This window comes from Haplochromis burtoni, unplaced genomic scaffold (genome assembly GCF_018398535.1).
Source record: "Haplochromis burtoni strain Fernald_Lab_line unplaced genomic scaffold, NCSU_Asbu1 Contig_594, whole genome shotgun sequence".
NCBI classification, from domain to species: domain Eukaryota; kingdom Metazoa; phylum Chordata; class Actinopteri; order Cichliformes; family Cichlidae; genus Haplochromis; species Haplochromis burtoni.
In genome coordinates, this window is record NW_024582955.1 from 213,062 (window position 1) to 240,200 (window position 27,139).

The window sequence follows — 27,139 nt, forward strand, 5'->3', positions numbered from 1 at the left end:
CGTGTCGTATATTTTATTTCACACACACTCTATTTACTACTGCAAACATGAGAAACAATCACTGCCTGTCGGCCTTGCTGCGCTGTCCTCTCCGCGGTTTACTTTTTAAACTAGAACAGTACGACCAATCAGAGAACGTATACGAAGCAACGTCACAGAATCGTTTTTGCCTTCATATAGAATCTCGCGAGATCAATATAGTGTTTCTTTTTAACAAATAAAGTCACACGACGCTGCTTTTTGTTGTTGCTGGTTTTGTTTAGTGATTGTCGAGTTTGGAGTTTTCTATATTTCAGAAATATAGAAATAAGTTATCGAAGCCAGTAACAAATGAACAAGTGTGGTTAAAGAAATCAACCGTCATATTTGAAATTAAGAATAGCTGTCAGCCCTTTGAGAAAAAATGTAACATAAACTTTATTTCATTTTCTCTTCTATTCGACTGAATTTTCTTCTATGTATGAATTCTTGTTCAGTAAAAAAAAAAAAAAACACCGCCGCATGAAATTGACGTCATCATGTCGCGTCGGTAACGGGCAGGAGGATTGAAGGGGATTTGGGGATTAGATGCTGACTGCAGCGGATCCAGTTGGATTTACTCCTCTTTATCGGGACCAAAGTGACTCCGTGAGGCGAAGCTGCAGCGGCTCCACCGAAGAAACGCCGCGAAAAGAAGCAAACGGGCGGAGGACGAAGACGAAGCGACACGGTTGCCTTGACAACGGTGAGACAACCCGGGAGGAGGGGAATTATTTTTAGTGCCGCTATTGATTAACTCTTTGGGTCCATAGTGTGGCGATTCACCTCTAACAGGTGAGAGAGTTCTGGAAATCAGATCCATCAAACACGGTACGCGAGCTGAGAGGGGTCAATTAATAATACACATGACAGGAGGCAGAGGATACTGATAGAGACTAACATACAACGATTAAATATCGTTGCGTCTCGAGAGAGCAGCACGTGTGTGTAGGTAACAGCGCCCTCTCACATCACAAACTGTTATTAAACCAGGAGTGAAGTAAAAAGCAGATCTGTGGGGAGAGAAAGGAGCGAGTGGAGGAGAGCCTGGAGGGTGGAGGTATGAAAGGTGTTTGAATGAAAGGGAGACAGGTGGAAGGAGCAGAGGTTCAGGTATTGATAGAGAGTGGCTATATGGGCCAAAGGTGGATGAAGATGGAGCTGCAGGCAGGAGGAGACGAAGAAGACCTCAGAGGAGGTTCATGGATGTAGTGAAGGAGGCCGTGCTAACACATTTCATTTTTATTCAGCGTGACCAAAACGAGCCACTCAGCTACAACTGTCGTCACCTGGTAGCTTTCAGATAGAATACAGCGGTTTCTGACCAGAAAGCTGTTTCCATGTTTTTACGGTCTGTGCTCAGGACTCTTCCTGTGTGAATAAAGCTTCGCCTGCCCCTTCTGCTGTGATGTCCTCCGCTGAGTCGAGTGGTGATGGAGGGAAGTGGCTGGACGCTCACTACGACCCGGTGGCTGGCATCTACACCTTCTCGTCCTGCGTGGACCTGGCAGACCTGAGCGGGGACGGGGAGAACCGGCTGGTGGTCGGGGATCTGGGCTCCGGGTCGTCGGGGATGAAGCTGAAGGTGTACCGCGGCACGGCGCTGATGAGCGAGAGCACCCTGCTTGACCTGCCCGCTGGCCTCGTCGCCTTCTTCATGGACCTGCACGAGCCCCGCATCCCCGCTGTCGCTGTGGCCTCCGGACCCTGCATCTATGTCTACAAGAACCTGCGGCCATATTTCAAGTTCACCTTGCCTGGCCTGGAGATCAACACACTGGAGCAGGTCTGTCTGTGTGCGAGTGTGTGTGCTTATATTACCTACATCATGGGGACCCTGGTTCATTTAAGGACAAACAGTCCTTAAATGAACCAGGGGTCCAGTTATGTTAATCTCCAGGCACTTCATCTTCTGTTTGGCTGTAGCAGATGTGAAGATGACCACAGACCATTCTATCCGAATTAAAATCCTGGGTTAGCTCTAAAGCTTCTAAAGCTCAAGGAGGATAAAACTGAGATCCTCCTTATTGGCACCAAATCCAACCTTTTGAAGGCGAACCATTTCTCACTCACCATCGATGACTCCACAGTTTTCCCTTCTCCTCAGGTTAAGAGCCTTGGTGTCATCCTAGACAGTTCTCTTTCCTATAAATCTCACATCAATAATCTCACCTGTTCTGCCTACTTCCATCTACGTAACATTAAGAGATCATGTCCTTCACTTTCCACCCAGTCTACGTCCATTCTTGTCCACAGTCTCGTTACCTCCCATATGACTACTGCAATTCTCTTTTGCATGGTCTCCCCCAAAAATCCCTCCATAAGCTTCAACTGGTTCAGAACTCTGCTGCTCGCATTATCACCAGATCCCCTCCTACCAGCACATCACCTGTCCTTCAGGAACTTCACTGGCTCCTTGTGATAATATTCAAACTTCTTCTGCTCACCTTCAAGGCCCTTCATAACCTCGCTCCTCCTTACCTTTGTGACTTGTTAAGCACTATCTCTTCTACCCGCTCACTTCGATCTTCTCCTTCTATCCAGCTTCCTTCTGCCTCAGCACCATTGGAAGCAGAGCTTTCAGCTGCTCTGCTCCCAGGCTGTGGAGCTCTCTACCCCCAGATATAAGAAACACTGGTTCTCTCCCCCCAGTTTAAATCCCAACTCAAAGTTCATCTGTTCAAATCTGCATATTCACTGTGAATCCACTGTTTGTTCATTTTATCTTGTTCTTTTGTTTTTATTGTTCTTCATTGTGTCATTGTTCCATTATGTGTTTTATCCTATTGCAAAGTGTCCTTGGGTGTCTTGAAAGGCGCTTTATAAATAAAATGTATTATTATTATTACAGTTGGAGGATCCTCCTCTTTTCTGATGTCATGCAGGCTCCGGAGTGGTAGAGCGTTTAGATCAGTCTGAACAGGATGTCACTGTGCCCTGATGATGTGCTGTCTTATGTTGAGGAGCCATATCAGCTACTGTTCAGTGGATGTTAGTCGGAAATCACCACACTGACCCTAATGCCATTTAAAAGCAGTGAGCGTGTCCTTTTCACTGTAAACACACCTGAATGTACCTGTGACGTGCTGCTACGCTTTGATTGGTCAGGATGTGTGGCAGCAGGTGAAGGAGGGGCAGATCAACCCTCTGACCCTGAAGGAGATGTTGGAGAGCATCAGGAAGAAGGCCGATGTGCCGCTGTCGGTCCGCTCGCTCAGCTTCCTGTCTCTGGAGCCCCACGAGATGGACGAGTTTGTTGAACTGCTCAAACACCAGCCGATCAAGCGCCAGGTAACTCCCAGGTCGCATCGTCCACAATGACATCACCGCAGTGCTTTTATATCTGTCTTTATGATTCATGTGGTTTTCTTCTTCTACCTGTTTCACATGTCAGCTCCTGTTTGTGTTGATGGTTCACTGTATAAATCTGTACCTCATCACCAACAGTCCAAAACACTCTGTCATCATGTAAATCAAAGAATGATTTACAAGATGGCGCAGCCACGTCCAGACGCCTTCTGACCGCTCCGCACAGACTGTGCACCTTTTTAGCTGTTTACTTGTTCATTACCTTGTTATACATTCCAGGAACTTCTAGTTTTATAGTTGGACAGTAGCTCCCTTCTCAACATCGGTGATCTTGGACACTTTTAAACCAGACCCATCATGGCCGACCAAGATACTACGCGGTGCGGCCAACAACAATGGACAGGACGCTCACCCCAGGCGCCGAACAAAGAAACGCCGGGGAAATGCGCTGGCGTTCGGAACAGACTGAGACAGCAGGCGCACCGCGCACCACTGCCCAGCATCTTGCTGGCTAATGTACAGTCGTTGGAGAACAAACTAGATGATCTGAGGGCAAGAGTCACCTTCCAACGTGACATGAGGGACTGCAACATTCTGTGCTTCACGGAGACATGGCTAACCCCCACCGTGCCGGACTGTGCCGTAACTCCGTCGGATTCATTCTTCGTGCTCCGCGCAGACAGAACGGCAGAGTCGAACAAAACAAAGGTGGAGGAGTGTGTTTCATGGTAAACAGAAAGTGGTGTGATGCCAGGAGCATTTCTACTCTCTCCACCGGCTGCTCGCCACATCTGGAATTCCTGATTCCTAATTCCTGAGCATTAAGTGCCGCCATTTCTACCTTCCCCGTGAGTTCACCTCGGTAATTGCTGCAGTGGTCTACATCCCACCCCAAGTGGACACAGGTATGGCTCTATCCGAACTACATGATGTGCTGAGTGCCTTTCAAAACAGGGATCTGGGCTCAGCCCTCATTGTAGTAGGAGACCTAATGAAGCGAACCTCAGACAAGTCATGCCGACCTTTCACCAACATATCACGTGTCCGACGAGGGGGGATAGGATACTGGACCACTGCTACACGCCATACAAGCAGGGCTACAAGGCTGTTTCACACCCGGCCTTTAGGAAGTCTGACCACAACGCCATCTTCCTCATCATCCCAGAGTATAAACAACACATTCGGAGGGATGAAGTAGCTACAAGGGAGGTGAAATGCTGGTCTCCCCAATCAGAAGCTACGCTACAGGACGCGCTCAACGACGTCGACTGGGACATGTTCAGAGCATGCGCAGTCGACATCAACGAGTTTACGGATGTAGCAGTAAGCTTCGTAAACATGCTAGTGGATGAGATCATCCCCACTGCGACAGTCGTGACATTCCTGAACCAGAAACCATGGGTGGACAGATCGATCCGCGCTGCAGTGAACACCAAGACCGCCACCTACAACGCGGGTCTCGCCACTGACAAAAGTGCCCAGCAGACTGTTCACAAAGCTGAGGGATCTGGGACTTAACAGCCGTCTGTGTGCATGGGTGTTGGACTTCCTCACTGGCAGAACTCAGGTGGTGAGGGTGGGCAGGTGCTTCTCCAACAGCATCACCATCAACACAGGAGCACCTCAGGGATGTGTCCTCTCGCCACTGCTCTACTCCCTCTACACTTCAGACTGTGTGGCCACCCATGGCTCCAACACCATTGTAAGTTTGCTGACGACACAGTGGTGTTGGGTGCCATCTCCAACAACGATGAGGCGGCCTACATGGATGAAGTGAAGAATCTGGCATCGTGGTGCCAGGACAGCCACCTCCAGCTGAACGTCAGCAAGACCAAGGAGCTGGTGGTGGACTTCAGAAGGGGTCAGCACAGAGACTACAAGCCCATTATCATCAATGGAGCTCCAGTGGAGAGGGTGCAGTCCTTCAAGTATCTTGGTGTCCACATCTCCTCAGACCTGACATGGGCTGCCCACATTCAGGTCCAGACCAAAAAGGCTAGGCAGCGCCTGTATCACCTACGACAACTGAGGAAGTTCAGGGTCTCTCCAAAGATCCTCAGGATTTTCTATACAGGCGCTGTGGAGAGCATCCTCACACAGAACATGACATCGTGGTTCGGGAACAGCTGTGTGAAGGACCAAAAAGCTCTCCAGAGAGTGATCCGTACAGCAGAACGCTGCTCACTACAGCACAAGACACTTTAACACCCTCCTCACGCAACGTACACAAGCTGTAAATTTCCACATTGTTTTATTTGATTTTATTCCTATTTATATAATGCACATAACTCACCCACTTGCTGCACATAATGCCCTCCTTGTATATACTCATTCACTGTATATAAAGTTCTGTCTGTCTCTCTTTGCACAGTCGAGGAGCGTATCAGGTCACATTTCACTGCGTGTTACACCTGTATAACCATGCACGGCACAAAGAAAGAATCTTGAATGGCGAGACGTTCTCTCACTGACAATGCAAAACTTTATTGGCCAATAGTTGCTGATCTATCGGCCGGGCCTGTGGACCGAGGGCTGGTGCTTCGTAGTTATCTAATGTATCACATACGTTTTTCAAAATGCTCAGGTTTTACAGCAGGTGATGTTTTACATTTCGTAAAGTGTAAGTCTGTTTCGTGGAAGGTCAGGTTTCAAAGTTCGTGACAATATCAGATTTCACAGTTTAGTTAGACTAGTTTAGGTTAGTTTGGTTAGTTTTCAACCATCTGACAGGTTAAGTCACCTTTTCATAGAAAAGTCAAACCAAAGAGGACCTACAAGCTATCCCTGTGGGACTCCATATGCAGCCTCTGTTGCAGACATAAAGCAGTTCTGACAGATGGCTCATCATCTGGTCTGTAAGTTCTCAGGAGCATAAAGACAAATGAACATAAGGAGGGAGCAGCGCCTCATCAAAGGTCTAAATATACAGACAGCAGTTTCTCAGTTTCTGTCCCCAGCTCATGTTCCCATTGGCTCATTCTTTCAGACGGTCATCACCTGCATCGGGACTCTGAAGAAGAACATGGCAGATGAGGACGGCGTGAGCTGCCTGGTGATCGGGACGGAGAGCGGCGAGGTCTTCGTTCTCGACCCCGAAGCTTTCATCATCCTCTCCAAGGTAAAGTCGCTCCACGGCCCACTGTGGGACCGACTGCATCTGTGTATTTACTTTTAAGCAGCTGAGGCCAGCCTGTGGAGCGCCACAGGGATCAGCAGTGGGCCGCTATCAGATGCACTCACTGAAAGATTTAGACACATTTCTGAGACGTCCTGCAAAGTAACCCCCGTCCCGAACACCGGTCGTCTCCGTGTTTACCTGAGAGCAAACATAAAGAAAACAAAGGTCACTTTTTAACTGAACCCTTGTGTTGAAGATGACGCTGCCCGCCGTCCCCACCATCATGGATGTGACGGGTCAATTCGACGTGGAGTTTCGCATCACGGCGGTGTGTCGCAACGGCAACATCTACATCCTGCGCAGGTGAGGCACACCTGTAGATTCCTTTCACAATAAAGGCTGTAAAATGGGAGGAGTGGGCTGATGCTAACATCTCCAGATAGAAGTGGAAGCACATCGTTAACCTTTTAGCAAAAGGCCCGATCATTTCATGAACCCGAACAAACAGAACGTAAATATGAGTCTAAAAACAAATACGGGAACCCCTCGGGACAGGAACCCGATCTGCTGGGTGAAAGTCCTGACCAACCTGTCCGAACATCTGACCCACGCTGGTCAATAGAGCAGAATGAAGCACAGCTGTCTGTGAAACGTTCGTGGAGCAGAGGCCGGTGTGACAGGGCCGACGTCACGTCCCTGTGCAGGGCAGGAAGCTCTATCCCTCGCTCTCGTCCTCTGAAAAACACTTATCTTCCATTTTCATGTTCCAAAGTGCAGTTTAAACTTGATTCCACTGCGACATCATCAGTGAGCAGAGACACACCTACAGAGCTCCGAGTTTCAGGGCCAGACGAGCGTAGCTCAGTGTTTCCTTTTTCCTTCAGCGGTGATGAAGCTGCAGCAGATACTCGAGAATATTCTTTAACATCTTACGGTCCAGTAATAACGACTTTGTGGTCGCGCTGCTGTGTTGATGTTGGACTGCTCGCCACTCTGTCGGTGTGTGGACAACAAGCTCCCTGACCCTGACACACGTTTCCTCGTTTGTGCGTCCTTCAGGGAGGCGGACAAACCCAAGTACTGCATCGAGCTGTCGTCTCACGCCGTCGGCCTGGTGAGAGTCGGGAAGAACGTGGTGGTCGGCTGCACTGACGAGACCCTGCAGGGCTTCACACAGAAGGTAAGCCCCGCCCCTGCAGCCACATGTTTGTGAATCTCAGAACTTGGGAGGGGGGGGCGGTCGCGATAAACCATGTTTGTGTTTGATGTTCAGGGGAAGAAGCTTTGGAAGACTGTGCTCGCCGCGCCCATCGTCACCATGGCCTCCATGGACCTCCCTACCAGGGGCTTCCAGGCGGTTCTGGTGGGTTTGGCCAACTGTGAGGTGCAGCTGTACCGGGACAAGAACCTGCTGAGCACCATCAAGACCCCCGATGTGGTCACCAGCATCTGCTTCGGCCGCTACGGCCGCGAGGACGGGACCCTCATCATGACCACCAAGGGTGGCGGTCTGATGGTGAAGATCCTGAAGAGGACAGCGACGTTCGATGACAGAGACAGCGCCCCCGGCCCACCACTGGCCCAAAGCGTTCGCCTCAACGTGCCCAAGAAGACGAAGCTGTACGTGGACCAGACGCTGAGAGAGCGGGAGAGCGGCCTGGCCATGCACCGCGCTTTCCAGATGGACCTGAGCCGCCTGCGGCTGGCCGCCGCCAAAGCCTACGTCAAAGCGCTGGAGTCCAGCCTGACGCCGATGTCCGCCAGCCTCGCTGAGCCGCTGAAGATGAACGCCGTGGTGCAGGGTCTGGGCCCGTCCTTCAAACTGACCCTGAATGTCCAGAACACGGCGGCGTGCCGGCCCGTCACGAACCTCGCCATCAGCTTCCTGTATGACGAGAGCCTGTACCGGATGAGGAACCCCTACATGAGGATCCCACTGCTCGTGCCCGGGCTCATCTACCCCGTGGAGACCTTCGTCGAGTGCACCAGCGACAAGGGCATCTCTGACGTCATCAAGGTGTTCGTCCTGCACGAGGGGAGGAGCTCGCCGCTGCTCACCGCCCACATCAACATGCCCGTGAGCGAGGGGCTGACGCTCAACTGACCGCACAACAGCACTCGTCATCCAGGCTGGACGTGCAGATGTGAGGTCGTCGCTACGTTTCCCAGTTTTTCATTCTTCGTTTGTTTTCATCGTTTAATCCAGAAAGACTTTCACACGTTTACGCTAATGACGCAAATTTATGAGATTCAGAAACGCCAACCTTTGTCACGTGACCACGAAACTCGTCAGCCCGTCTCTGCCCCGTGTGACCAGGACATCGTGTGTGTGTGTGAGGTGTGTGCGTGTGTGTGTGTTTCCATGTGTTGTGATTGTCACGTTTGTAAAGTTTGTATAGAAACAGTTTTAATGGAGAATAAAATAAAGGGTCAGAGTGTGAGGTGTGTTTTCCTTCAGAGATTTTAACGTTTGTGTTGGTTTAGACTCCAGATGAGTTTTCTTCACTGTAACAGAAACAGCTGAAGCTCAGAGAACATCAGGGCGCTTCAGCACAGACTCTGGTGTAGTCCTGACCTCTGAGTTCGTTCACTCAGTCTGTGCTGTGGAGACGAGGTCACGTCAGGGAACGACAGAGGCCAACTCAAACACTCAGATTAACCGCTGACCTGTGGACTCGAGGACCCCGCATGCGCGATGGTCACTGCGGCCGAGCCTTCGGACCCATCAGAACTGACACTCGGATGATTTTAACTCATTTTCACTCTGTTTGGACAGCTGCTGTCTGAGGGGTCAAAGGTCACACGTTTCCAAGGTTTCACGTTTCGTGGTCCTGCTCAGTTTGTCACATTCAGGTGATGAACTTGGAAAACACATCAGTGTAAGCAATCAGAATGTTTTCTAGGAACAACGGCTGAAGACAAAAGTGAGAAAACCAGTGAAAACAGTCACAGACTCACTGACAGCACGTAAACGTTATAATTCGTCACGTCATTGTATCATTCATGTATAGATCTTGTATTACATGATCGTCATTTTATGTTAGTTTTCACACTGTGAGGAGCGTCAGCTTAATGTCACAATGAAATCCTGAATCTGTATGATTGATGAGGCACAAGCAGGCCGTCAGGCAGGCTGAATATTACAATATTATTATAGTATAACAGTGATCTGAGCCGGAGCTGCTGACTGCAGAGAGCTGGATCGTTGGTCTGCACAGCGACTGATGCAACACAAATACAAACACTGAGTTTCATCATTGCCGTTTTCTCTGCTGTGGCGAAATAACGAAAACTCCTGAAAGTGTTTGTTTGTTTTCAGCCTTTAAAGTCTGCGAGACGACGAGCAGGCGCTCAGCCTGAGGGTCGCAGCTGAAGATGAGGCGCCTCCTCGTTTTACTGGGTGAGGAAACTTTCAAAGATTAAACCGTCACAGCTTAAAGCTGCCATTCTTTGAACTCGTATTATTTCTGAGAACAGCATGTAGCATGTGAAAGTTCACTGTGGATGACACAGAAGGACAAAATTTAAATGTAAACTGACCTTTGTGACATTATGGGGACCTCCATACATGGGCTCACCAACCACACAGGGACAGATTCAGTCCCTGCAGTGTAACAATGTAAATTTTGGGGTAAAAGCTTGATTTGCATGTTTTTAAATACACTTATTTAAAAACAGAACAAAATGTTCACCTTTTAAAGAAAGAATATATGAACAGATGAACCGATGTTGTAACCAGGTGATGTTGTTTATCTTTGATCAGTCAGGTGTTATCAGTGTTTACACCTAATCAGCTGATCACCCGAGTCACGCTGTTATTCTCTCAGCACGTTTAACAATTCAAAGATCATTTTTAAACATGAAGTTGTTTCTAGAAGACCAAATCCACTTTGTAACTTAATTTATTGACAAGGTTTGTAATAAAACCCAAGGCTGTGTCCATAAAAGTCTAAATCTGTGTGTGTCCAGCTGTTTTGTGGGTGTGTGACGGCGTTAAGTTCGGTCAGCTGTGCAGCAGTAACCCGAGCAACAGCCGGAGGACGTCGGACAGATGGGGACAGGGACAGTACGGAGCCGGACGGTACTCAGAGATCACGTTTTTGTTGTAAGGCTGGTGTGGACAATGTGGCACAGCTGCTCACAGCTGGATGTCTGCTGGTTACAGGGGGACCAGACTCCACCAAGGGCTGGACATCAAGTGCAGCGACGGCGCCGCTGTCTACGCTCCGTTTGACGTGACTCTTAAAGGGAAACTGACCGTCTACACCGACCCCAGTAAGGCAGCCATCAACGAGGGCATCAACCTGTCAGGACAGGGTAGGTCATCACGCGCAGCCAGCACTAACAGAGTTACTGATCCTGGTACTGATTCACTGATCGAGGCGTTGCGTTTGCATCCTGCAGGTCTTTGTTTCAAGCTGTTCTACGTGAGGCCGGACCGAACCTCAGGAACGGTGAGGAAGGGGCAGAGGATCGGCACCATGCTGCCCATGCAGAGCGTTTATCCGGGAATCACCTCACACATCCACGTCCAGATGTGCGACAAGCGCGACCCCACGCCATACTTCTGATCCACCTTCAAACACCGTCGACAACCTTCATTACCAAAGAGGCTTTTCTCTGAATGTTGGTGGAAAACTTTAGCTCCTCATCCATATAAAAGGATTCTGATGGGTTACAATAAAACACTTTGAAAACCGTTTATTTCTTTAGTGTCTGTTGTATACATGCTGCTTCGTAACAGCTATAGTTATAAGTCAGTCATTATTAGGGGCGTGGCCACTTTGACTGGCAGGTGGATGTTGACACAGGTGGCTCTAACTGCTAGCTTCAGCTTAAGTTCAAGTTCAAAGTTTATTCGCCACATGCATGTTGCCCTGCAGTGGAATGAACCCGCCCCCCGACCTTACACACACAACACAGACATCACATGGGGATACAAGTCAGAGAACGGCTGCATTACAGAAAAACCACTGAAATGTACACTACAATGGGAAAGTACAAGAGGAAAAAAAGAGACCTCTGCTCATGCTGGGCTACAGGAGGACAGCATGAGGACAGGAAACAAAAAAACTCCTCTGCACAAAAAAGCACATAAATGTTCACAGCACAACATTATGGAGCACGTGACCAGCAACAGGGTTGGGTAGGGGATGAGGAGTAATCCCAGGCAACACAGCAGCCATCCTGCCACTGTGCCGACTCTCCAGCGCGGCCCAGACCCGCCTCGTGTTCCCAGGAGGCAACAAGCATCGAAGGCATTGGAAGGGGAGGGGGGATGTGTGAGTGCTTATCAGTGTAAGTGTGTGCGTGTCCATAGTTCACCTGAGACAGTGTCCTCCGCCCTATCAGGCTAAGTAAACAGTCTGCTAGCCAACCCAGGTGGCCTGGCATGGGACGGGAAGAATAGTCATCACACAGTTGTTATCAGGGAGTTGTTGTTCGTCTCCAGCCTTGGGCCCGTGCAGCTGGCGCCGTGTTGTCCACATGTTGATGTTGTTGATTTTTCTTTTATGCGAGACCCTACAATAATACATACAGAGAAAAACCCAACAATCATATGACCCCCTATGAGCAAGCACTTTGGCGACAGTGGGAAGGAAAAACTCCCTTTTAACAGGAAGAAACCTCCAGCAGAACCAGGCTCAGGGAGGGGCGGGGCCATCTGCTGTGATTGGTTGGGGTGAGAGAAGGAAGACAGGATAAAGACATGCTGTGGAAGAGAGACAGAGGTTAATAACAGATATGATTCAATGCAGAGAGGTCTGTTAACACATAGTGAGTGAAGAAGAAACACCCAGTGCATCATGGGAATCCCCCAGCAGCCTACGTCTATTGCAGCATAACTAAGGGAGGATTCAGGGTCACCTGGTCCAGCCCTAACTATATGCTTTAGCAAAAAGGAAAGTTTGAAGCCTGATCTTGAAAGTAGAGATAGTGTCTGTCTCCTGAATCCAAACTGGAAGCTGGTTCCACAGAAGAGGGGCCTGAAAACTGAAGGCTCTGCCTCCCATTCTACTTTTAAATACTCTAGGAACAACAAGTAGGCCTGCAGAGCGAGAGCGAAGTGCTCTAATAGGGTGATATGGTACTACAAGGTCATTAAGATAAGATGGGGCCTGATTATTTAAGACCTTGTATGTGAGGAGCAGGATTTTGAATTCTGGATTTAACAGGAAGCCAAAACAGGAGAAATCTGCTCTCTCTTTCTAGTCCCTGTCAGGACTCTTGCTGCAGCATTTTGGATCAGCTGAAGGCTTTTCAGGGAGTTTTTAGGACATCCTGATAATAATGAATTACAGTCGTCCAGCCTGGAAGTAATAAATGCATGAACTAGTTTTTCAGCGTCACTCTGAGACAGGATATTTCTAACTTTAGAGATGTTGCACAAATGGAAGAAAGCAGTCTTACATATTTGTTTAATATGTGCGTTGAAGGACATGTCCTGGTCAAAAATGACTCCAAGGTTCCTCACAGTGTTACTGGAGGCCAAGGTAATGCCATCCAGAGTAAGAATCTGGTTAGGTGGTGGTACATAGCTGATTAGCAGTGTAAATGTATGCTATGTCTTCTAATGATGCTGCCTAAGGGAAGCATGTATAATGTAAACAGAATTGGTCCTAGCACTGAACCCTGTGGAACTCCATAATTAACCTCAGTGTGTGAAGAGGACTCTCCATTTACATGCACAAACTGGAGTCTATTAGATAGATATGATACAAACCACTGCAGCGCAGTACCTGTAATACCTACAGCATGTTCTAATCGCTCTAATAGGATATTATGGTCGACAGTATCGAACGCTGCACTGAGGTCTAGCAGGACAAGCACAGAGATGAGTCCACTGTCAGAGGCCATAAGAAGATCATTTGTAACCTTCACTAAAGCTGTTTCTGTGCTGAGCTCTGAAACCTGACTGAAACTCTTCAAATAAACCTCTGCAGATGATCTGTTAGCTGTTTGACAACTACTCTTTCAAGGATGTTTGATATAAAGGAAGGTTGGAGATTGGCCTATAATTAGCTAAGACTGCTGGGTCTAGAGATGCTTTTTGAGTGAAGGTTTAACTACTTTCTTCTATTTAGAAGATTCAAATGTCCAAACCATCTGAACACACACTCATTTCCCTCACATGTACTCAAGCAGCTACAGTTCAAAACAAAGAGGTGTAGCATACTGAGCAACAGAAACGTCACCATTAGCAACAGTATAATAGAGCCAGAAGGAAGATTTATAATATTTACGTATCCATTCAGTATAAATGGACCAAATGTTGGTAAGCCCTCCCTCTTCATGATTTTTCAGTGCCTTTTTTGACCACACTTAAAACTTAGCAAGAAACGCATCTTGGGACTTCCTGTTTACGTTGATGTGTGGATGTGGAACGGGATCATTGTGAAGAAGTTAAATTGTTGGTAAGGAATTGTTAAATATGCACATAAGTCGCTGAAACATATTGGTATAATTGTAATGCAGTGGTAACAAGTCAGTATTTTAACAAGATGATGTATTTCTGAAATGGGTGATGCAAAGGACCTGCATGTGCAGCGCGGGCGGCCATTGTCTGCATTCAGTACAAGTCCATGTGGCTGCTGTCGTCATTGACAATAAAAACTGCACATTAAGAACCTGTCACGGTTTGGCATGGTAGACCGTGGGGATGTGGGGAAAGGAGGACCCAGTCGCGGTACTCTGCGGTGCAAACAGTGCTCTTTATTTACAGTGAAAACTGTACACACAATAATACATCCCTGTGTGCTCCCGACTTCCACTCCGTGTCTTCTCCCAGTGTTTGTGCTCGTGTGTCTGCTGACCTCTAGTTCCAGCAATCCTCCTGGGAAAAACAGAGGCAGCTGTTAGTACCCTCAACGACACAGGTAGGCTCACACAAACAGACCAGCTGGAGAACTGACGGGAAGTCTCACGAAATGATCCCGCGCCGGTGGGAGCTCCAAGACTCTCCTATGTAGCCCTGATCAGCGGCAGGTGTGTAGCTTTGGGTGTGGCCAGTCCCCTAGCAGGGCCACACCCACCAGGCCTGAAGGCGCCTGTAAACCAGTGTTCATACACACCTGCACCCATACAGACACACACTCACATCTACAAGCATGGAGAAGAGCAGCAGCAACACCAAAAATACAATAATATCACCAGTCCATGACTGCCCCGGGATCCTGACAGAACCCCAGTAATTGTGTACTGTGTGGCTACATTTATGTAGCACCTTTCAAGATAACAATCACAAAGTGCTTCACAACAAAATACCAAAGCGTTAAAAAAGGTTAATCAAACGTTGTTTGTTTGTTTGTTTCTTGAAAGAGACCGCTGAGTTCACAGATCTCAGGCTCAGCGGGACAGATTTCCAGAGTCTGTGGTAAATGTTTTGTCTCTTAGTGTCCGTCCACGATTACAGGACCTCAGGTTCCTGATGTTGTTAGGTTGGAGAAAGTTGTCAACCATCCAACTTTTTATTGAGTTTAAGCACCTGTTTGGGATCTGCAGCTGAGAAACAACTTGGGGTTTAGTTGAATGTCATCTGCTCAAACGGTGGTAGTTATCCGTATCACTCACACACTCTGTGAAGGGCAGTTTCAGCAGAACAAGCTCTGTGAAGCAAAGAAAACTCAAACAAAGATGTATTCATGTAACATAAAACAGAACTTTGACCTTGCGGTGTTAATGTTAATATGTTAATATAAACATGGGAAGGCCGTTAGTAACGCTGTTATTCCATCACTGTCAGTTACACACGGGGACCCAGTGATAGCTACCCTTCACTTCAATTCATTTTTATTAATGTAGCACCAAATCACAAAAACAGAGAAAACCCCATCAACCAGATGACCCCCTATGAGCAGCACTTTGGCAACAGTGGGAAGGAAAAACTCCCTTTTTACAGGAAGAACCTCCAGCAGAACCAGGCTCAGGGAGGGGCGGGGCCATCTGAGATAGACATCCCATCATACTGTTCAAACAGCAGGAACATTAAACTCCCTGCTTCCTGTTCATCCAGGTGGAGTTTGTGCTGCTTTGTGTCCGTCAGACCAGGTGGTGTGCAGAGCTGCAGGATTCAGCAGGAAGCTGAACCTGCTGCTTCTTTCTCCACAGCATGAGTCCAGTCTGTGCCGCCGTGCACTCAGAACACTCCCAGTATACCTGCTGACCAGTCTGACTGGGATTACTGGTAATGCTGGAATGGTTCAACTGTGATGGCCTGAATACTCACAACAAACACGTTCTGATGTTGATGATCTTTAGGGGTACCTGAGCAGTCCAATAAAGGCTCTAAACCAGCGGTGTCAAATTTACGGCCCGCGGGCCACGTACGGCCCACCACACAGTTATTAGCGATGACCTTCTGTGCCGAGGCTTCGAAGCGTTTCGAATAATCCGGGAATCGAGGCTTTATTGACGACGCGTGTGGTGATGTTTGAAGGCTCGGTTACCGACCGTGTCATGTGATGATTCTGGAAACGGTTCGCCGTGTGATTGGAAATATGAAGGGCAGCAGAACACTGCTGGTCCCCCGTCACCATTTTCCCTGCCTGGCAACGTTTCGATGTTATGACTCAAATAAGGTTCAACAACAACAGCTCCTCTGTGCTGAGCGTTGCAGAGCCCTGAATGGAAACACGGAGCTCAGGTAAGTCGATGCGATGATCAGAGCACACAAGCGTACAGCCACATGGTACATTTCATTTACACAACATGAAATTATATTGTGTTTCTACTTAGTGATGTCTGTAACTGAAAACCACATTTGTTATCATCAGGGGAGAGGAGCGATGTGGATGAGGCCTCAGTCGGTGTGGTCACTGAGGATTCCTGTCACTGTTGTGGAGGAAAACAGGTGTAGGAGTCTGTTAAAGCTTTAAACCCCACCTGTGTTCTCCCCACAGGACAGGTGTGTATCTGAGCAGCGTTCACACGAGTGAAAACGTAAAACAAGCAAGATCTCTCTTCATTTCAGTGACACAGGACACTGAGCTAAGCTGAGAGCAGAGTTTATGAACTTAGCAGCTGGATAAAGTTTTTTGTTTTCATTGATTTTCCATCGTGGAGGACAAAAGGCTTCCAACTTGTCCTTAAACTTCATGTGTGTTCTCACTACTAAAGTAATAAATCCATCAAAATAAGACTTTTATCAAAACTCTGACTCAAAATTGTTTAAATAAAGTTCTTGTCCTGAAGTTCTCCAGAGGCCTTGTAATGAACTAATCATGTGATTCAGGTGTGCTGACCCAGGGTGAGATCTAAAACCTGCAGGACACCGGCTGTCGTGCTGTCAGATTTCCTTCTCTGTCACAGCAGCTTTTTCTTCAACATGCAGAAAAACAGTTAAATATTTAACTAATTTACAGTGACAGGAAGTTTTACTGGTCCGGCCCACAAGCGGGATGTCTGTGGCCCGCCATTTAAAATGACCCCTGATTTAAGAACAAGGAGACATGACATCAGTGTGTCCATACAGAAAAATAACTATTTCCATAACTTCATCAGCTACAAATTCTGATTCTTTAAATTGTTTTATTATTATTTTATTAGTTAAAAAAAAAAGTTCATGTCGATTTTGAGTCAAATGCATTTCCTGTTGTCATTGAAGCTTTTACTTTGAAAGAGACAAACCGGTTAGGGCTTTTATTATGGCTTCCGTTAAGCGGAAGCTGTATTGTGCTCTCTATATTGATGTGTTGAATTTGAAGCTTCAGAGGGTAAAGCCTTTTTCTTCTTCTTCTTTTAACCACTAAATTAGTTCCGGCAGTTTTTTTTTTACATAACTCAACTTTTCATCGAAGTTGAAGTTTAACGAAAAATGTTGAATTTTAAACCTCGCGGATGCTTTTTGGTCGGCCCGCACACCGGAAAAACAGGAGGTTAAAGGTCACACAAACCCGGAACATCAACAAAGCAAGAAAGGCGGAAGCAGGTGGACCCCGTCTGTCTCCCCGGCTCAGTTCTCCGGTCCCCACCGACATGTTCTCCGTGTTTCACCCCGCTGGAGGTGTGCTGCTGGCCAGTCTGGGTCTGCTCGTGCCCCGCCTGTCCCTCGCCTCCCTGTCGGTCCCGGACATCCCGCACATCGCCGGGTACTTCGGCACCAAGACCCGGTACGAGGAGGTGAACCCGCACCTGCTGCGGGACCCTCTGTCCGCGGACCCTTCGGTCCTGAGACCGCCCCCGGCCGAGCAATGCTCCCCGGTCCACCTCACCGCCGTCATCCGACACGGCAGCCGCTACCCGACCCTTAAGAACATCCGCAGGATCCGGAAACTGAGCGAGCTGGTTCGGACCGAAGCTTCCAGGGCCTCCGGCGGATCTGAGAGCTGGCTGCAGGAGATCCGGAACCGCTGGGAGGCGTGGTACACCGAGGACATGGACGGTGAGCCCGCGACCGTTAGTACAGAACATGTATACATGAATATATTAACATGAATAAATACTCGAATACTTAAATGCCTAAATAAATACTTGAATACATCACCCTAATCGTGTACTGTTAATGCGTGAGGGGGACCATGTGACCTCAGAGCGTATGACCGACCCTGATAATGATGATGATGATGCTGATGCTCCTCAGGTCAGCTGGTGATGAAGGGCCGGGATGACCTGCGTCAGCTGGCGAGCCGCCTGGTGTCTGTGTTCCCATCTCTGCTGTCCGAGGAGAGTGTGAGGAAGAGGAGGGTGCGCTTCCTGACCAGCTCGAAGCATCGCTGCGTGAGCAGCGTGGAGGCGTTTCAGGAGGGGCTGCAGCGCCGCTGGGGACGCCACGGTGAGTCTCACCACCCCAGAGGCCTTCTCGATAACGTGAGTCCTTGAGCCTGACCTCTGACCTTTGTGTTTGGGCAGATGGCGAGCCGGAGTACAGCCACGAGGTGGACGATGAGTTGATGCGTTTCTTTGACCGTTGCCGTGGTTATGTGGAGGGCGTGGAGAACAACCGCACGGCGCTGCTGGAGGTGGAGAAGTTCAAACATGGCGAGGAGATGGAGGGAGTGAGGAGGAGGATGGCCGACAGGCTGGGCCTTCCTCACCACCGACTCACACCAGGTCTCTTATGCCCACACACACACACACACACACACACACACACACACACACACTACATCTCCCATGATGCAGTTAAGCTTTTTAAAATTTCTCCATATGCCACTCTGTGGACTTCCTGTCCCACAGGGGGCGGTGTTTTTTGTGTGAAGATTGTCCCTCTGTGCCTCCTGTAGATCTGCTGGAGGCGGCGTTCTTCTTGTGCTCGTACGAGCTCTCCATCAAAAACGTGCACTCGCCGTGGTGCTTCCTGTTTGACGAGAGCGACGCAAAGGTAACGTTCCGCGTTATTCCGGGGCTGATCCGGGATCAGTAAGACAGCTGAGAGGACCTCTGCCTCCACCAGTGTGTGAATGTGAGAGGGAGTGAATAGTGGCACTGTAAAGCGCATATAAATGCAATCCATTATTGATTAGTGATGCTGCAGATGGCTCTCAGGTCAGGTTGTCGATGGTAAAGCGATCAAATGGCTCATAAGTGTTTACGGCTCTCTGATTGGTCCGTGGGTTCCCTCTCCCCACTCGCCGTCTGCAGGTGTTGGAGTACAAGTCGGACTTGAAGCAGTACTGGAAGCGCTCGCACGGCCACGAGATCAACAGCCTGTCCAGCTGCCCGCTCTTCCATCACGTCTTCAGGACGCTGGACAGAGCCGGTCGTCCTCGCAGGTGGGCGGGGCCCCTGTGATCGTTGTTTGTTTGTTGGCGTGTTTTTCAGCTCTGAAGGTGGTTTTCAACTAGCGAAGCTCATTTAGGTGATGCTTCGTAAAAACCACCCAAAGCCGCTTCAACATGGCTCCCGAGCGGCTGTGCTCGTTTCTGAGCTCCGATTGCCGTCACCAATCGTTTGGTTTGATCGATCACTGATTGATCCGATCGTTTCTCCGTCAGGTCCACTGATGCGTCCCCAGAGCCCGCCTCCATCTTGGTGGGTCATGCTGAGACGCTCCTCCCCCTCCTCTCTCTGCTGGGACTCTATAAGGACCAGACTCCACCCACTGCCACCAACTACGACTCACAGCATGGTAAGAAGCGCCACCTCTTAACATAGCATCCAATCAGAGAGCAGAACAAGTTTTTCTTGTTTTTATTGACACAACACACAAAAACGCCGTCGTTGTCATCCTCAGTCCTCCAGGAACTGCACTTGTATGTCCTGAGACGTGATTCTCCAGAAATATGAATGTATTCATGTCACATTAAAGTCCCAAATGTTCCCAAACAGCGTTCCCAAACGTTCACTCGTAAAGTCCTTAAATTTAAAACAAGATGTTCAGACTACAGAACATTCTGGAGGACCAGCGTGACATCATCATGACATCATCGTGACATCATTGTCACAGCCACGATCTGCTGTTTCATGAGTCTCGCTCTAACAGGAAGTCTCCCTATGGCGTCTTGCAGGTCGCCGTTTCCGGACTAGTCTCATCGTGCCATACGCCGCCAACCTGCTGTTCGTGTTGTACGACTGCCAGCGAGGCCCACGGCTGCAGCTACTTGTCAATGAGTCGCCAGTTCGATTCCCCGGGCTGGAGGCGGAGGATGCGCCGCTGTACCGTGACGTCCGGGCAACGTACCGCCACTTGCTGGACGGCTGCGACTTCCATAGAGAGTGCGAGGGGAGGGCGGTGGGCCGAGCGCCCAACACGGAGCTCTGAGAGGGACAGAGGACGGTAAGCCTAACACACCTGCTAACCTGGGGGCATGGAGCCCCACCCCCTGACAACAAGCGTCCAGTCACGCACTAGAATTTTTCCCAGTTCAGACGTTTGAAGCAGGAGAAAGACGTCATGTAACTCATGAAGATGTCTGGACCTGAGCTCTGATTGGCCAGCTCCTTCCTTTCGTTCGCTCAAAGTCGGACTTAGGGCGTCTGACACAGACTGTAGATAAACGATGGACACGGTTCCGTCCGCCTGCAGTCCTTCCAATGACCAGCAGGGGGCGGCTCCTCTGTTTGTACAGAAGTGTAAACGAGCCTGAGGTTTTCAGGGGCCTGAGGTCTGAGTGTTTCTGGGTAAAAGTTAAACGTGAAATGTGCTTTGATGTTCTCGGGTCAGCAGGAAGTGTGAAGGTTAAACTGCAGGTAAACGTGACGGAGGGCGGGTGCCCTCCTTCCCCTGCCTCCACCTTTAGTCTCAGTTATGCCAGAGAAGCTTCAGCTTTAATTTATTTTTTCGGTGGTTGATTTTCTTTCTACCAGGATTTTCACAATAAAAGTCTTTTAAAAATTGTGAGTCCAGGTCAGGGTGTCGGGCTGAGATCTGAATCATTTTGACTTTATTTATTTTAATCTTTGATTTGTTCAGGGTGAAAAATGTTTCAACTTTGTGCCAAAAACTTTTTGGATAGTTTTTTTTTTAAAATTTATTTTCTGAATCTTCATCCAAAGGTTTTTCATTTAAAGCTTTAATAAAAAAATTTCACCATCAAAACAGAACAAAGTGTCTTATTTAAAGTCAAAGTTCACTGTTACACTTCCAAACAGCAGCTCGAACCAAAGAAACTGTAGAAAACTGTTTTACTTCTTTATTACTCAAAACAAATTCTTTATTTTCAAATGTTCCTCTAAAAATTCACTTTGTGTAATTTTATGTGAAATTATCAATGAAAACAAATTGTTCAGATTACAAAGGAGAGCTTTGAACTGTTGACGTGAGAATCGTGTCCTGATGTCCGAGCTGTTCAAACGTCGTCTCTTGGTAACAGCGGCTTTAATGGTTTTATTGCAAACGTACAAAATTCAGCGGATCTGTTGTCGTCCATAAAGTTTTCCTTTTTTCGAAGCGTGGCTTCTGCAGTTACAACTTGGGTCATTTATTTTTTCAATAAAAAGCTTTATTATTTAACATTTAAAGAAACTCCTCCATCGTAACTACACTTTAATGTTTGACAAATTTATTTTTGATAAAATAAAGAAATAGACTTCATAACATTTTTCCTCAGAACCGCATGAATGAAAAAGTCACATGTTGTTGTTTTGGCCACTTTATTACATGATAACTTAAACAGGCAACAACACACTGAGTAAAAGATCCTGCGTCTGATGAAACGATGATTCAGTGTTACCAGGAAGTTCATCGGTCTTTTAATGTGAAAATCTGACGCCTTCCTGTTTCTGTTACGACTGCGAGCTCTGAGGATTAACAGAAACCAGCTCAGCTTAAAAACTAAAAATAAAAAAAACAAACAAACTACAAATAAAGTACACTTGATGAAAAGAGAAGCGTTCCCCTGAAACGCCATCAGCGCCACGTTTGTTTATTTGCACTGTAAACGGATCAAAGCGTCCGCGTCGTGTTTCAGAGTCAAAGTTTCAATAACGACGTCATTTCATCAAAGCAGCTTGAATCGTGTTTAAGCGGCTGAAGCTCGCCGTTTGTGCTTCACACCTGTAAACTTATTGTTCATCGGATTGATTATTGGTGGGTTTCTTATACTCTGTGTTTGGGAGGATTTTCACAATAAAAGCTCCTGTAGAGGCCCTCTGTGTGACAGGCGTCGAGTTTAAACGCCTCGCTGCAACGGCTTGTTTGAACCCAACCGCCATCTTTCCTCACGATTTCACAGCCAAACAAACGGCGAGGAGACGCAGAACGCTGTCATATGCCTGAAAAACTTAACGTGCCTCGCCGCCATCTCATCCCTCCCTCCATAGTCAGACGCTATTCCTGCCGTTTGGCGTCAGACGTTTTGTCACGACGAGGCCTGATGGCCGCCGCGTGTGTCCGTGATGTCAGCAGCTTCAGGCGCCGGGATGAGAGCGTTTTATAAAGGGGGAAGCTTGGGAGCCGGCGGCGCGAACGCGTGACAGCGAGCTCTGACAAACAGCTTTTATTTTGGATTTCAGGATTCTTAAAAAAAAAAAAAGAGAGCCCGCCACCGTCAGCCAATCAGCTGACTGAAGGACAAGCAGGAAGCAGTGGCACGTCAGCGTGAGGGGGCGGCGGCTGCAGGCTGAGCTGAGGTCATCGTGTGATCCAGGAGTGTTCAGTCCAGAGCGGCGTGCAGCAGGGCGCCGGCTCCACCCGCGGTCTTGGACTTCCTCATCTTGACAATGGCGCGCCGCAGGTCGTCCTGATGGATCGGGCGGATGATGTCATCTGGAAGGCTGCGAGAGAGAAACCCGACACTGAAACCTCACCTGAGCGAACCGTCACTGTTATTGATCACCTCAACAGAAACACCTGGACGCCCACCTGTCGTTCTCAGCGTGGACGAAGTCGCGGACACACAGCAGCGCCGCATCACGACACATCTCTCTGAGGTCACTTCCTGAGAAACCCTCTGTTTCCTTGGCGATGTCGCTGAGGCTAATCGATGAGTCTACCTGTGAAGAAAAAACAGATCGATCGCTGCGAGCTCGAGTCCGTCGACCCGCCCTCCTTCCCATCGGCTTCTTTTCCTTCCTCGTTTCCTTCCTTCTCCCCCTCCTTGCCAACCTTCCTTCAATCTTTATCCGTTTTTCCCTTTCCTCCTTTCCTTTGTTCCTACCTTCCTTATTCCATCCTTTTGTGTCCTTCCCCATTTCCAGTCCATTTCCTACAACCCCATCCTCCTTCCTTCCATCATTTCCTTGCTTCCTTTCCCCTACATGTCTTCCCTTTGCCAAACTTGTTTTGTGTGTTTGTTCTTTTCCTTTTCTCTCATTTCCTGTGCTGACGTCCATTAAACGAGTAAAAGAAGAAGGACTGTCGTAAAGCGCTGCAGAATGATGACAAGGTCACGTGACTCGTGCGCTCACCCTCTCGTTCTCCAGGATCAGCCCGAGGATCTGCTCGCGCTGCCTCATGCTCTGCGGGGACAAACACACCATCAGCACGCCCCCTGCTTTTAAGACTTCTGAGGCTTTTATTTTGAAAGTCACGTACAGGCTGGTTGATGTGGAACCTGGTGGGCATCCTCCGCAGGATGGCAGAGTCCAGGTCCTGGGGGCGATTGGTGGCGCCCATAATGACCACCTGACACAGACACGCACAGTGGCCCCGCCCTCCTCAGGTCATTGTGACACAAACATGTGGAAACATCTTTACTAAAAGGAAACACCCCGTCACCGCTGAGGTCATGTGACAGACAGGTGTGCATACCTGGCAGTGGTGGTCCGTGTCCAGTCCGTCCCACAGACTCATGAACTGGGCCTTCATCATGGCGGTGGCTTCATGATCCGAGCTGGAGCGGCTCCGCAGGAACGAGTCTGCAAACACGCGGGCGGCAAGGTCTTTACTCTCGTTTCTACTTTTTCTATTCTCTGGCTCAGCTTTCACTGTGTGTGTGTGTGTGTGTGTGTTCGTCACCTATCTCGTCGATGAAGATGATCGCTGGCTGCAGTTTGACAGCCAATGAGAACACAGCAGCAGCGAGTTTCTGGGACTCTCCGTACCATTTGTCCGTCAGTGTGCTCGGCTGCAGGTTGATGAAACGAAACCCCGCCTCTTTTGCCGTTGCCTTAGCGATCAGTGTTTTCCCACATCCCGGAGGTCCGTACAGCAGTACGCCTGTTACCAAGACCATGTTCAGATTTTACCTTCACGTTTTCTTATTTCCTTTCCTTCCTTGCTCCCTTCTGTATAAAGCTTTATTGACGACTCTAAAACAGGACGCAGGTGAATGACCTCTGACCTTTGGGGGGCTGCAGCAGCCTGGATCCCAGGAACAGGTGTCTCTTCTGAACAGGTAGGATGACCGTCTCCTTTAACTCGGTGATGACCTCGTCCAGACCTGCGATGTCCCTCCAGGTGATCTGCATGCAGGGAGAAGGTGTATGTGACATGCAGGTACAGAAACCACACGCGCTTCCCGTTTCCTCGTGGCGCCGCCGTCGGCGGGCAAGCTTTTAGGAGTTTCTAACAGCTTCAGTTTAACAACACGAGGCGTTACCTGCATGCTCAGCGGGTCCACCAGGTGAGCGGCGATGCTCATCTCGTACTCTGACAGCTTCACGTTTTTAACGCCAATCTGACGCATCAGCTTCTCGGCCTGAAAGACACCAAACCAGGAACCAATCAGAGACCGAGCCACCTGTGAAGATCAAACATGCAGCTGCTCGCTTGCTCTTACCTGTTTCTGAGCCTCCACCTTCTGCTTCCTAGTGGGGTCAATGGCATCCACCATCCACTTGATGGTGAAGTAGGTGACAGCGCCGAATATGGTGAGGCGGAAAAGGAGGCCGATGACCTCGTTCCTGCCCAGAGGACGGGCGATGTTCTCGGCCGGGACCTCCCTCAGCACCATCGTCGCGCTCAGCAGCTCCTGCCACACAAACGAAGAAGTCATCAGCAGGTATGACACCTGAGCGCCAGGTGAACACAAAGACCTCCTGAACTAACGGGGTTTCTCTGAGGAGGAGCAGGAGGAGCTTAAAGTGGCAGGTTTTTAAAGGGGGTTTGGTCCAAACAGCTGCTGACCTTCAGTCATGATGTGATGTTTGAGGAAAGAATGTTACAGAAATGCTAAACAGCCCAAATTTGAAATGGAGTCTGGTGGATGTGGCCTCCCATCACTCAGGTGGAATAAATGCTCAGGGCTGAGGTTTCAGTGCAGGGACCGTCACTGCCGGCTGGATCATCTTCTCCCGCTGACTCTGTGAGTAGTTAAACTGAAAACTGCTGGATTTTCAGCCTGGTGATCGACCCTGATTAAAGGTCCTGGAAATCAGCCATTTTTCAGAGTCTGGCGGCTCAGAAATACAATTCTCTTAATCAATGATGAAATGTGAACGTTGTTACATCAGGTCACGTCTTGGTTTCTGACAGCTACAATGGTTTATGAGGAGGTCTGTCTGGTTTTTCCGCAGAGGTTACAGAGCAAGCAGCTGCAAACCAGTTTAAAGATGGCGGTGCACATGAATGTTTGCCAGAGTTGTATGACAGCACTGTATTTTTGCTCATGTTGCTGGACTGTTTGTCCAGGACAAACGTCCCTGTGGGACAACAAAGCTCTTTTATCCTTCGTATGGTTTCAATCACGTGGTTGCAAACGGAGGCATAACTGCGCATGACAACAGCTATTCTGTAGTGGACTTTATGGGAAAATAAGCTATAACTAACAGCATCGCTGACGTACAGGTGATGCGGTTTAGCTGAGGTTGAACACAGTTCATCCTTCTCTCAGCGCGAGGCTGAAAGCTGACCTCAGGTCATATATATTCATACGTGAGTTATAATCGTCTACACCTGAGCTCAGAGTCAGACCTGCTGCTCTGGAAAACAAACACCTGACGGTCCGGAACTTCCAACTTATCTTTAAAAACCGGACACAGTCTGGACCCCGCGGTGCTCACACGGTAAAACCGAAAGGACTAGCTTTAGCATTAGCTTGACCTTCGAAGCTGCAGGGCCTCGCGGAGCGGTTCCGAGCGGATAAAGACACGCGAGTCTCCGTCGAAGAGCACCGGCAGCACCGGCACCTGTAGCAGAGGAGCCGGGCGGAACTGGCTCATCTGTCAGGTAGAATCACGCTCACCTGTCCAGATATTCCTTTGGCTCTTCCTTTGCGGCACGGCAGTGACAGCCGGATGTGGATTCTCGTCGTCTTCTACGTTTTATTTAACTCAGGACTCTGCTGCGCCCCCTGCAGGCAAAATCGAAACACGTAGTGACCTAGAATAGAATAAAATAGAATAGAATAATCCTTTAATTGTCCCACAGGGGGAAATGTGGTTGTAAAAGCAGCAAGAAAACACATATACAAACAGAACAGGATATAGAACAGAAACACAAACTTTTTAAATATTTCCATCATGGACAAGAGTTATCAATCAATCAATCAAAGCTTTATTCGCCACGTGCAGGTTGCCCTGCAGTGAAATAGGACAATAGTTACCGAAACAGAGTACTGTACAGTTATTAAAGTTAGAGTACAGATAAGTGGCAAACCAAGTGTGCAAAATGAGCAGGATACCGAAAGATGCTTAAATAGTTAAGAATATTTAGAATAATTAGAAAAGTACAGATTGTGTATTGTACCTATTCATTGACAAGTAGACATGTAACATGTAAGTTAGTATATATAAACGGAGAAAAGTAATGTGCAAGTTATAACAGTAGTGTTCGGTTGATTAGTGCAAATTACAGCGCTGATGTAAACATCTATGTTTGTCGTGCGCAGTTTTGATTGTAATAATTGTATTGTAAATAATGAATATGAATTTTTCACATTTTGATTAATAAAAGTTACGCAAACGTGATTAATTCGCAAACAACAAACATAGACAAGAGTTTACAGAAAAAAATGAGAACGCATCTCCGCGCCGACGTCTGTCCACCAGGGGCCGCTGTGGCTCCGCCGAAGCTCTGCTGCCTCCACGAGACGCTTCTGTGGAAAAACGCAACTTTTCAGTTTCAGCAGTATGTTCACGTCGTTTCAGCTCCTCAAAACTGCTGAAACGGACTGAAACTCTGCTGGAACCGGACTCCATCCTCTGCTGGGACGGCATGCTGCATTATGTAACTTCCGGTGGTTGCCAGGTTTCCCGGTCATTACGTATTCCTAGAGTTTTTCTGAATGGGAGGATGACGGCGTCACAACATGGCAACCAACCATTGCAGCGCAGCTAGCCGCTAACAAGTTAGCATCATCGAGTCAGGAAAAGTGACCCACCGAAATAAAGTGAGCAGCTTTACAAAATAAAAGCAAAGCTCGCGATCTACAGTGA

General features: G+C 48.4%; 4 protein-coding genes across 10 annotated transcripts; 3 read left to right on the top strand and 1 right to left on the bottom strand.

The window, feature by feature from the left end:
• Positions 1–441: 441 nt before the first annotated feature.
• On the top strand, positions 442–8,884 carry bbs1 (Bardet-Biedl syndrome 1). Of its 6 annotated transcripts, none has more exons than XM_042214620.1 (7): positions 442–724; positions 1,404–1,804; positions 3,127–3,309; positions 6,314–6,445; positions 6,702–6,808; positions 7,505–7,625; positions 7,719–8,884. In XM_042214620.1, the coding sequence occupies exons 1-7, from the start codon at positions 568–570 to the stop codon at positions 8,547–8,549; spliced, it is 1,932 nt and encodes a 643-aa protein (XP_042070554.1). In that variant the 5' UTR covers positions 442–567; the 3' UTR covers positions 8,550–8,884. The 6 variants fall into 6 exon arrangements, with proteins under 6 accessions (XP_042070554.1, XP_042070556.1, XP_005948545.1 ...); XM_005948483.3 differs by having other exon boundaries at positions 588–724; positions 1,382–1,804; XM_005948484.2 differs by lacking the exon at positions 442–724 and adding an exon at positions 727–813 and having other exon boundaries at positions 1,382–1,804.
• An 861-nt stretch (positions 8,885–9,745) lies between these two features.
• On the top strand, positions 9,746–11,147 carry LOC102293842 (leukocyte cell-derived chemotaxin-2). Its single transcript, XM_005948489.2, has 4 exons — positions 9,746–9,845; positions 10,415–10,526; positions 10,611–10,762; positions 10,850–11,147. Exons 1-4 carry the CDS (start codon positions 9,821–9,823, stop codon positions 11,014–11,016), a joined length of 456 nt encoding a protein of 151 aa, XP_005948551.1. The 5' UTR covers positions 9,746–9,820; the 3' UTR covers positions 11,017–11,147.
• Positions 11,148–17,095: 5,948 nt separating this feature from the next.
• Positions 17,096–20,892, top strand: minpp1b (multiple inositol-polyphosphate phosphatase 1b). 2 transcript variants are annotated; one of them, XM_042214608.1, is made up of 7 exons: positions 17,096–17,825; positions 18,024–18,215; positions 18,293–18,493; positions 18,643–18,764; positions 19,025–19,155; positions 19,378–19,511; positions 19,891–20,892. In XM_042214608.1, the coding sequence occupies exons 1-7, from the start codon at positions 17,282–17,284 to the stop codon at positions 20,142–20,144; spliced, it is 1,578 nt and encodes a 525-aa protein (XP_042070542.1). In that variant the 5' UTR covers positions 17,096–17,281; the 3' UTR covers positions 20,145–20,892. The 2 variants fall into 2 exon arrangements, with proteins under 2 accessions (XP_042070542.1, XP_005948552.3); XM_005948490.3 differs by having other exon boundaries at positions 17,098–17,825; positions 18,667–18,764.
• Positions 20,893–21,458: 566 nt separating this feature from the next.
• Positions 21,459–26,138, bottom strand: atad1b (ATPase family AAA domain containing 1b). The gene is made up of 10 exons (XM_005948491.3): positions 25,948–26,138; positions 24,544–24,735; positions 24,364–24,462; positions 24,106–24,226; positions 23,781–23,981; positions 23,574–23,680; positions 23,358–23,447; positions 23,231–23,281; positions 22,686–22,816; positions 21,459–22,597 (listed from the first exon to the last, which is right to left on the bottom strand). The coding sequence occupies exons 2-10, from the start codon at positions 24,715–24,717 to the stop codon at positions 22,477–22,479; spliced, it is 1,095 nt and encodes a 364-aa protein (XP_005948553.1). The 5' UTR covers positions 24,718–24,735; positions 25,948–26,138; the 3' UTR covers positions 21,459–22,476.
• Positions 26,139–27,139: the final 1,001 nt, after the last annotated feature.

Coding starts and splice junctions, on each gene's coding strand:
- bbs1 (XM_042214620.1), top strand. CDS start 568: ATGCTGACTGCAGCGGATCCAGTTGGATTTACTCCTCTTTATCGGGAC. Junction 725..1,403: donor ACACGGTTGCCTTGACAACG/GTGAGACAACCC, acceptor GTGTGAATAAAG/CTTCGCCTGCCCCTTCTGCT. Junction 3,310..6,313: donor ACCAGCCGATCAAGCGCCAG/GTAACTCCCAGG, acceptor TCATTCTTTCAG/ACGGTCATCACCTGCATCGG.
- LOC102293842 (XM_005948489.2), top strand. CDS start 9,821: ATGAGGCGCCTCCTCGTTTTACTGG. Junction 9,846..10,414: donor GCGCCTCCTCGTTTTACTGG/GTGAGGAAACTT, acceptor GTGTGTGTCCAG/CTGTTTTGTGGGTGTGTGAC. Junction 10,763..10,849: donor CATCAACCTGTCAGGACAGG/GTAGGTCATCAC, acceptor TGCATCCTGCAG/GTCTTTGTTTCAAGCTGTTC.
- minpp1b (XM_042214608.1), top strand. CDS start 17,282: ATGCTTTTTGGTCGGCCCGCACACCGGAAAAACAGGAGGTTAAAGGTC. Junction 18,765..19,024: donor TTGACGAGAGCGACGCAAAG/GTAACGTTCCGC, acceptor CGCCGTCTGCAG/GTGTTGGAGTACAAGTCGGA. Junction 19,512..19,890: donor CAACTACGACTCACAGCATG/GTAAGAAGCGCC, acceptor GGCGTCTTGCAG/GTCGCCGTTTCCGGACTAGT.
- atad1b (XM_005948491.3), bottom strand. CDS start 24,717: ATGGTGCTGAGGGAGGTCCCGGCCGAGAACATCGCCCGTCCTCTGGGC. Junction 24,463..24,543: donor AGGTGGAGGCTCAGAAACAG/GTAAGAGCAAGC, acceptor GGTGTCTTTCAG/GCCGAGAAGCTGATGCGTCA. Junction 23,448..23,573: donor ACACGGACCACCACTGCCAG/GTATGCACACCT, acceptor TGTCTGTGTCAG/GTGGTCATTATGGGCGCCAC.